Below are 10,440 nucleotides of genomic sequence, written 5' to 3'. Positions count from 1 at the left end.
TAGCTATTACAAAACACAGAAGATAACTCTGAAGACCAGAGTTAAAAAGATAAAATACTTGTCCATCAGAAGTTAATGAAATGGAACATAGTCTTCCTCATTTCAGTAGGATGTATTTATGTCCATTTCAATTATATTATACATGCTAAATTTGTATTCATATATTTAAATCAGCATATGCTAGCTTTACTCAAATCTCTGCCCATTTATTTGGATGCGTTTCAATTTGCAGAAGCAAAGATCTCTTTAAGATTTCTCTCTCTTTTGCATGCCCATCTTTTTTTCTCTATGCTGAATATATCCCTGGCAACATGTAATAAAATTGTCAGTCCTTTTGTAAGTATTTCAATGTATATTATCTTATAATAATTTACTGTTGTTGACATTCAGTTATTCATTTGAAACATATAATACATTTCACACATCAAATCAGCACTTTTATTGTCATCTTGCCATATTTTTTGTCTGAAAAGGGCATCCTCTGATAGAAAGCAGGCTTAGTCCTATCTTATATTGTAGGTGATAGTTCAATATCTACTGAACTTAGCCACAATTTCCTCATTATCTTTCGGCTTGTAGCTGGCAACACCTGTAAAGATAAAAATATGATGTTGAAAAGTAAATCATACTTCCTACATTAGATATAAGCTTTCAATATGTATAGATGTATGCAGATACTCGGCTGCCTTGCATACATGACCACAGCCAGTCACGATGAAAAATAGTATGCATACAGTAATATCACAGTACAACCCCATACTATCATAGTTGCATTCTGATACTAGATGCAAATGCATAAATTGTAAGATTTGAGTCATGAAGTACACTTTTTCATTTGCCCTGTGCCCCTGCAAAGGATGCCTAAGCTGCAGCTGCCATGTAAACTTCCCAAAAGCCACAGCTGCTTTAAAGAGTAGAAAACAAGTACTATATTCACACTTCCAAGTGCACTGAGGCATCTTTTTAGAATCAAATCCAAAGCACAACATACTCCTATCCACTATACCAGGCATGTCCAACACATGGCCCATGAGTCGCATGCAGCCTTGGACAGTTAGTAATGCAACCCCACAGGATAATAAAAAATATTAAAATAAAGGAAGCCTGTTATTTATATACATTAATTTTATTATATGCATTATGTGTGATTCAAGACAATTCCTCTTCATTCAGTGCAACCTGGGCAAGTCTAAAGATTGGACAACTATGTTCTGTAATATATATGTGTCAGCTTTATGCACATCAATAACTGAACATTACTGGATAATGTTAGGCAACCGTTCATTAGAAGACCAGTTAGTCTTCTCAATCTTCAAGGTTCTGTCCCTCTGCTGCCACTGAATCTTCACTTTGCTATTGTACCCCCAACCTCTTGTTCGACTCAATCGTTTGCTCAGTCTTTTTCTGGGACAACATTTCAGCCGTAACTTCATTGATTGATGCCCTCGCTAATGCAACTATCTTCCTAGACTGGGTGCTGAACTGATTTACAACCTTGATTTTTCTTGAGTTGCATATCAGTTACTTTGGTAAATAGGTAAATCTGTATATTATGTTTCCTCTGTACACCTTACCATTGGGAATTAGGCTTTTTTTTTTAAATCCCATTTATATCCCGCCCTTCTCCGAAGACTCAGGGCGGCTTACAATTTAAGCACAAACCAATTTGCTTAGCAATAGCCTTCATTCTATGTATATGCCTGCTTATTAGGGCTTTCGCCCCCCCAGCGGCATTTTTACAAAGTCAGCTTATTGCCCCCAACAATCTGGGTCCTCATTTTACCTACCTCGGAAGGATGGAAGGCTGAGTCAACCTTGAGCCTGGTGGGACTCGAACCTGCACTAATTGCAGGCAGCTGGTGTTACTTAAGGAGGCATTAGCCCACTGCTCCACCAAGGCTCCAACAATAGGTTGTCTGGGGTCAAAACCTAAGTAGAGTCAAAGCTGATTAGTCTCTGGATAGGATATTTCTAGGTCACGCCAGCACTTTAGTGTAGACTGGGAAGTTGAAAGCCTATTCCAGAAGGTCACATAATTTCAGTGTTGCTCTGAGAAAACTACCTAGCTATATCTATGAAATCATGAGGAGTTGAGCTCTACTTGAAGACTTGCCATCTGAACAGGCATCAACCTATTATTTTGGTCATGTTGATTATTATTAGCTGCACATTCACTTCTCCATTTCAACATAATTAATATGGGAGATAAAACTGTGGGTATCTGGAGGACTATATTGTATCTTTCAGGACTTTCTTTCTTCCCAAGAAAATATACCTTGTTCAAGGGGTGTTTTGCCACTGAGGAACTGCCAGTAGGTCTTTTCATTGGTGTTGGCTTGGAGGCCACTGATAGAGGTGACCATGGGGCCCCAAGCGGTCTTCTGTGTTTGAAAGCTGCAAGATGCCAAATTCATTACAAAAGCAGGAAGAAGGAAGGATGAATAGGAAAATGGTGAATTATACCGTGGTAATTTAAGAGGTATTTAATGTACACACAAGAAAAATTGAAAGAAACAGAAAAGATGAGGAATGTTATAGGTGAAAACAGTTCATGCAAATCAGATATTCAAATTTATCCAGCTTCCAGCCCAAAGACAGCTGGTTTAAAGCACATTGGTAAAGGTTTGAGGTTTCTTGAGCTGGAAATTAGAAAAGTTTACATAGTTCACATCCTGGGCTGAATGCCCTCCCTAAAAGTTCAGAGACAGAACCCATAATGAGTCTACCAGGAGTCTGTTTACCTGAATTCCTTTTCATTAAGTTGTCGAGCTGCTTTCAAGACAGCGAGCAGCACTGAACCCTTTGGCACTTTCACAGTTGTGGAATACTCAAAATAAGGTCCTATTAGCTTGTTGATTACCCTATAATGTACTGTTACTTGCAAAGAAAGAGAAGAGAAGGCAAGTGAAATAACTCATTACACCTCAATATCCTATGACCATTCTATATTTTCGCAGCTGAGATTTAGAAGAGTCAGTGATATGAGCTAGACTTGGTAGCAAAAACTGGTGTGAAATTAAAAGACTGCTCCTCCTTGTTGCAGTGAAAGTGGATCCACGGGCAGAATTAAAATATGCTTGTTATACCAGAGCTCCATGTCTCCATTGCCCATTTTTTTTCTTGCATCTGGTATAACAGAGATGGTGTACAGCTCTCCAGTTGTACTTTCCAGAATCCCTGTACAAAAAGTCCAGAACCAACCCTGGCCATTCTGACAAGCGGAGTGATGCTAAAGGCCACACAGTTTTCATCATTATGGATGAGCTGTTAGGTAGAAGCTGCAGATCAATAACCCTAAATAAATTGGATTGTTACAGGGAGGGCAATCCATGGCACACACCTACAGCATCACCTTTGTTTTGTGGATCCAGGAAGCATATAATTAGATGAAAATTCTGTTTGGCTTTGGTGGCATAATTTTGTGGAGGCTTCTGCAATTCTAATTAGTGACATAGGCCACTAATTTTAGTGATTTCAACCTCTGGTAGCATAACGTTTATTTTGAATAAAAATAGATTTGAATAAAAAATGCTGAAGGTTGTGCCCCATGCCTTTCCAATAACTTTAGAGTGTTCTCATAGTGCCTCTTTCAACCTTTGGACACGTCAAATAAATACAAAAAAGTGCTTGTCTTTCTTTAACTTAGCTGATTCTGGCTCCCTCCAGGGAAATATCCAAAATGCATCCAGGTGAAATAAATATTACCTGGAAATAGCCCTGTTTCCTCCACCCCCATCATTCCCTTTCTTCCAGGATAACTGTTATAGTTCCAGGAAGTCCAGCAGAACAAATAACTGCAAAACTACTTTTTTGTGGCGTGGAAATATGGTGATGGGGAAAGATGGACCTACAATGCAGGCTTCATTAAACTGTGCCTCTATTTCTCTATTTTTCTCTCCTTCAGACAACAAGCAAGGTGCCAGAGAAGTTCCTTTCCACTGAAGAAGCTGCCTCACCAGTTTCAGAAGTGCAAATGAGACCGCTCACATCCAAGTAGGTTTTGCCCACCAGAGAAGGCAGGATCTGAGAAGCAGCAGCTGGAGTGCTAAAGGCTCCCTCAGTGATCTTACTCAGCACTTCATTCAGGGTCTTTGGGCAGTTCCATGCATTATCAGAGTAGAACTCAGAAGTAACACTGAGAGCCTGGAAATCAGCAAGAGAGAGAGAGATGCTGTAAGATTTGAAGGGATAAAGACCAGATTCCTGGATTTTCATCCCTCCCAAATAAAAGATCAGGTGTACCTGCATTGCAAGGCCAGTGCTATAGATATTTCCAAGGAGGCCATTCGCCTGCTGTTCTTTAAGGATTTGCTTTGTGATCTGGGCCAAGGCTGCTTTTATAGTTCCTAGAAGTTTGCTCTGCTGAGATGAGATGCTTCCTTCAGACGCACAGACCAGTGCCAGACTTGCTACGGCAGCGGTATCTGTGAATTACATCAAACAAGGGATTGAGCTGTGAGAAGAAAGTCAGGAGTATTTGCCAATCTAAGAAGAGTCATGGATCTCTTTGGTATAAGTGCTGGACAATAGCAGATATCAGAGAGAAGCAGGCCAAATTGGAAAAGGCTGTTTATTACAAGTTATCATTGTGGATGGTGCAATGGATAATGGATTCCTAGCTTATCAATCACTTGCTCATCATGAGGTTCCCCAGTGTCCCACTTACCTTCTCTCAGTCCAACCTATTTCCCAGGATCATTACAGGGTATCACTAAGGAAGGCTATGGTCAAAAGTCCTTCAAAGCTCAGAATAAAAAGATAATTTAAAATCATATTCAAAAATCACATATGTATCTCTTACCTACAGAGAAACGACCAAGGAATTGGAAACTATCACCCAGGGCTGCTTTGGCGAGGATGGTGGTAGCAATTTCAAGTTCTGGACTTTTTTCTATACACAGAGCCAAAGTATCTAGAGCCAATTGGTAGTAGGTGGTCTTGGGAGTCCCAGTAGTATCTGGAAAGTAAGCATGTTTATCAATTACATCCTGTTTGGTCACAGAGACATCCATTACTCTTTGGAGGTTGAGTTCAAAACACAGTAGAAATGGAAAACTATTTCTAAAGAGTGCTACTGGAGAAGGAGAGATCTGAAATTACAAACCAGCTGTATTTCCATGGGATCCCCATGGAATTTATAACCATAATGGTGCAGGATTCTAAATCACGAAAAATAACCTTTTATCAAATAGCATTTTCCAGATCTGTAGAAATCAATTCCAGAATTCTCCAGCTGGCATCAACATTGAAGTCTATGCATCTGGTAGATGTCCACATAGCTACTGTATGGGGAATGATTGGGTCTGTAGCTGCAAATTCAGGTTCAAATGCTGGAGAAATGATGACAAGGGGCAGAAAATGAAGTCCCATTCTCCTACTGCATGATAATTTATAATGCTATAGGGGGAATATCTCCAAAGGGCTATAAACCCCTACTAGGCATAATTATTAACATTACCTACCCCACAATACTGAGTTTTGTGAATAGTGTCTGTGAGATAAATTGTTGGAAACTCATGATACAAAGATACAGATATCAAATTGCAAAATAGATTTTGTACTTTGTACAAAAGTACAAAGTACAGCACATAGCAATTCACCCTGAACCAAGACAAATCTTCCCTACAAGTACATTAGTCCAACATGGCCTTTCAGAGATCTTGCAAAGGCTTTGCTGTTTTTAGTAGCTTTTATGTACAGTGTCGATTGGCTGGGACATAAGATGTGCTGCATGGGGAAGTTTAGTTGTGTCAGGTCTATTGGCTTTAATGTTTTTATTGTAGTTGATACTGTTTTATTTTTGAGTAATGAGCTGCCCAGAATTTGGTTCATGATGAGTGACTAGATAAATGTTATAAATAAATATTACAGAACCCAGATCAATGATCATCACTATTCTAGATCAATTTTGCAGCGGTTATAAAAGTACATTTTCTTCAGAAAATACATTTCTGCAGAATAAGATCAGAATGAATAGAAATTGTGAGATATTGTAGGTAGAGAACTGGATTCAGTCGTGTGATGAAAATGTGCCCGAAGGGTTTAAGAATGTTTGTAAGCAATTAAACTTTCATTACACTTTCAAATACAGAGCCTTGGTGGAGCAGTGGGCTAATGCCTCCTTAAGTAACACCAGCTGCCTGCAATTAGTGTAGGTTCGAGTCCCACCAGGCTCAAGATTGACTCAGCCTTCCATCCTTCCGAGGTAGGTAAAATGAGGACCCAGATTGTTGGGGGCAATAAGCTGACTTTGTAATAATGCCGCTTGGGGGGGCGAAAGCCCTCATAAGCAGGCATATACATAGAATGAAGGCTATTGCTAAGCACATTGATTTGTGCTTTAGATTGTAAGCCGCCCTGAGTCTTCGGAGAAAGGTGGGATATAAATGGGATTAAAAAAAATACAGAAGAGAATATGTTATAATTAATTGCCAGCCTAAGAGAGTAATTATAGTATTGATTATTTGTATCCTGAGACAGACAGTTGAGTGCTAGCTTTATGTTGATCCTGAAACCACTTGGAGCTATCTGAATAGCATGCCATAGAAAACATTCCTAAAATAGGTGGACATTTCACTTCAACTGAGTACCATCCTTGCAAGCCAATGGTGGGGAAAGAGCACAGAGAGCCAAGGATCCGTGCATGAATTATCCTTTTTGTTTCTTGTTATCTGAGTGAAAGGCAGGAATCGAATGCCCATTTGTCTCCTTACGGATATGCTTAATCTCTTTCTGTGTTTTCTCTTCAAGGACTTCGACCAGGTTGACATGTTTTTCTGGCGTGCTGACATCAGCAGGATTCTGACAGGCGGACCGAAGAGCTAGGACATAAAGGGCCACTTTTCCAGAGGTCATCTCTGCAAGAAGGGACGAGAGAGGACAAAGACTGAGTAAGCAATGCCTCAAAAGCAGTAAAATACCCTTTCCCATCCTGGCCGGAAGTCTAGAAACTGCAGCCCACCACATCTGGGAGAGCTGCTTTAAAATTGCGATGTAACTGGAAACCCCCTCTGATTCTTTTTCCTTGCATATGTTGCAGAACCATCTGGTTGATACTTTAAAGGCAAACTAGTGATAATGTAAGGTTTCATGGTCTGGAGTTCCTGGTGTCAGATGCACCGTACTGTAATCTGTAAAAGTCTAGACACAGATATGGCTTAAATTAATAGAGACTCACAGTTGTTAATGTAATTTCAGCTCCAGGGGGGAAAATGCTTCTAAGGCTTTTAATCAAAACTGTTTTTCTCTTGCCATGAAGTTCTTAATTTCTGTTTTATCATTAATTGAAACCTACTGTTTGTTGGGGGGCTTTTTTAGCTGCAATTTAACACCCACTTACATGAGAGCTGCTTTGGCCTATTCATGAAATTGTTCTGATTTCTTGTGCCAGATAGTAACAGGGAATCATTTAGCATATGAACTTTTGCCAGTTGTATACATATGATCATGCTGAAAACTTTGCCCCTTAGTGGCCATTTACTGCCAAGTAAAAGGTTACTGGCATTTATATAAATAAAATAAGACATTTAATTTTATTTCATTTTGGGAGGTATATTGTGGTCAAAACTAGGATGTACTATGGTAGTAAAAACAAAATCACAAACCTTCATGGTATTTTTCATGATCAATTAGGTTTAGTAAGTTACGGTAGACACAGTTATCAAAATGGATACCTGAAAAATTATTTCCACGTTTCCCTCTTTCCAAAATGGAACAAATTAAAGATCTAAACTGGTTCAGAAATGGTTCTAGAAACCAATAAACTCATTTATGTAAAAGCTTCTCATTTCAAGCATCATACCTGTACCCGCTGTTTCTTTTATCTGCCGGACCAAATGCATTATCACATTAAGGTTGTGGTCCTTAGCCAGGTTCAAAGCAATAAGGATACTGGGATCAGGTTGGCCCGGCAGGTTGGCCCAATTTTCCAGTTGATTCTGAATGTCTCTAACCAATCCTTGCTGATCATTCGGGACAGCTAGAACCAAGACAGCCAGAAGTTTATCAAGAATGGCACTTGTTCCTAGACAACTCTGATGTAGCTTGTCAACAGAATTACAATTCAGCCTCAGAAACTGTCTCTACAAGTAGTCCTTGACTTATGATCATAACTGAACCCAAAATTTCTGTTGCTAAGCAAAATATTTGTTAAGTGAATTTTGCCCCATTTTACGACCTTCCTTGCCACAGTTTGTAGTGAATGACTGCAGTCATTAAGTTAGTGACATGGTTGTTAATTTGAATCTGGCTTTCTCTTGACTTTGCTTGTCAGAAGTTTGCAAATTGTGTCACATGACCCCAGGACACTGCAACCATCAAGAGTCAATTGCCAAGTGTCTGAATTTTGACAATATTACATTTTAATTACCTTTTTGTATAGAACTATTTCCATGAGGTAAAGTTGGCCCAATGTAAACGACCTATGCATCGATAATCCACACAGTGCACAAATATTATAATGTTTCTAGGGCTGTAAAAAGAGGTGCTTTGCACAGTACAGTAATGCAAATGAAGCACTTATTTTCAAAATAACAGAATAACAGTTGGAAGGGACCTTGGAGGTTTTCTAGTCCAACCCCCTCTCAGGCAGGAAACCCTGTACCATTTCAGATAAATGGTTGTCGAGTCTCTTCTTAAAAATCTCCAGAGTTGGAGCACCTACAAGTTCTGGAGGCAAGTTGTTCCACTGGTTAATTATTCTCACTGTCAGGAAATTTTTCTTTAGGTTGCTTCTGTCCTTGATTAGTTTCTATCTATTGCTTCTTATCCTGCCTTCAGGTGCTTTAGAGAGGTTATCCCCCTCTCCTTTGTGGCAGCCCCTTAGATATTGGAACACTGCTATCATGTCACCCCTAGTCCGTCATGTCATTAAACTAGACATACCCAATTCCTGCATCCATGTCCTTTGCAAGGTTCATTTGGCTGTGAAGATCAGTCAAAAGATCTTCAAGTTAGGAAGAAGCATCAGGCTAAGGAAGGCTGATCCAAGAGGAAAGCATGATTAAAAAAACTTACAGCAAGTTCCTGAAGAAATGGAAGCTGCATTGGTGACTGTGCAGAACACACACAGGATAATAGTGAAGAGGAACATTTTGGGATAGGAATCTGTGTCTGTCCTTTTTTTAAGGCCAGGTCTTCCTTGATGTGGCATAATATTGGAAGTCAATGGTGAAGAACTGCTTTCCCCCCACTTTATATAGATTGCTGGTACAACCTTTATATAGACTTCCTACCAACCTTTTATCTCCAAACAGTCACTTCATTTCTAGGGCTGTTGACTTTTCTTTGGTTATCTCAATTTCCTCAACACTTCGTGGGAACCAGTTTGAGAAGGAGATGTCAAAGAAAAAAAACCTTTTCAGAGAAATTGGTGGGGCAAGTGTACATATTAGCAGAAGGAAGATGGCTTATGTCACTTGGCACCATATGTGAGATAACAGCCACTTGCTAAGAAATCATTTGCTGAGCTATGCATCTGGCACAGGTTAATGGCTAGGAAGGAATAAATTTCATGGAAGAGAAGTTGGGTTGAGAAAAGAGGAAATAAAACTGAACTGGACCTGTCCCTCTGAACTGTCTTGCCTAGGAAAAATAGCACTGTATCTTCCACCAGAATCATGACTCCAAACTCTCTTAGTTTTGTAGAACATCGTGGAAATGCTATAGATGAGGTATGTTAGAACAGAACAGAATAGTAGAATAATAACTTTATTATCACTTTGAATATAGACTAATCGGCATGCATTAAAATGAAATTTCACTGCATACAGCTCTCAAAGGGTCACCACCTCCAATATACACTATGTAAACATGACAAAAATACAGAACTATGCATATATGGCATGGGTCCGGAGTACCTCGGGGACCACCTGCTGCCGGCGTCAACTTCCCTCTGCCCTGTGCGTTCCCACAGAGAGGGCCTCCTCAGGGTGCCTCCGGTCAGAGAATGTCGGCTGGTGGCCCCCAGGGGGAGGGCCTTCTCTGTGGGCGCTCCGGCTTTATGGAACCAACTGCCGGTTGAGCTCCGGACGGCACCGGACCTTCGCTCCTTCCAGCGCGGTCTGAAGACCCATTTATTTGAACAAGCTGGCCTGGCCTGATGGGGGATGTTAGGGTTTTTAATGGGTTTTTATATTGTTACTGTTTTATCTGGGTGATTATTTAATTCTCTTTTAATTTTTGTATTTTCTATTTATATGTGCCCTGTTCACCGCCCTGAGTCCTTCAGGAGAAGGGCGGTATATAAATTTAATAAATGAAATGAAATGAAATATTATGTGACACAGAAAAATGACACAGTCTAGTTCAGATTATGATTATACGATTTAACCAAAAAAGCAGCCTGTGTTTTATCCAAGAAGGGTATGTGAACCCAGCCTGAGTATGTATTATATCACCTCAATTGACTCAAAAATAGAGGAAATGTTTTCTTCATTTAGG

The 10,440-nt window shown here is 39.8% G+C and overlaps 1 protein-coding gene across 1 annotated transcript; it reads right to left on the bottom strand.

The window, feature by feature from the left end:
* Window positions 1-527: 527 nt before the first annotated feature.
* Window positions 528-9,151, bottom strand: LOC308659651 (cobalamin binding intrinsic factor-like; the record flags this gene model as incomplete). The annotated part of the gene is made up of 9 exons (XM_081313469.1): window positions 528-589; window positions 2,276-2,394; window positions 2,742-2,877; window positions 3,957-4,143; window positions 4,243-4,424; window positions 4,802-4,957; window positions 6,714-6,857; window positions 7,802-7,978; window positions 9,016-9,151. The coding sequence occupies 9 exons, from the start codon at window positions 9,149-9,151 to the stop codon at window positions 528-530; spliced, it is 1,299 nt and encodes a 432-aa protein (XP_081169595.1).
* Window positions 9,152-10,440: the final 1,289 nt, after the last annotated feature.

The sequence above is a fragment of the Vipera berus genome, assembly GCF_964194415.1.
Source record: "Vipera berus genome assembly, chromosome: 1".
Classification (NCBI taxonomy): domain Eukaryota; kingdom Metazoa; phylum Chordata; class Lepidosauria; order Squamata; family Viperidae; genus Vipera; species Vipera berus.
The sequence above is the reverse complement of the archived record's forward strand: the minus strand, read 5'-3'. Positions and strand labels throughout refer to the sequence as shown.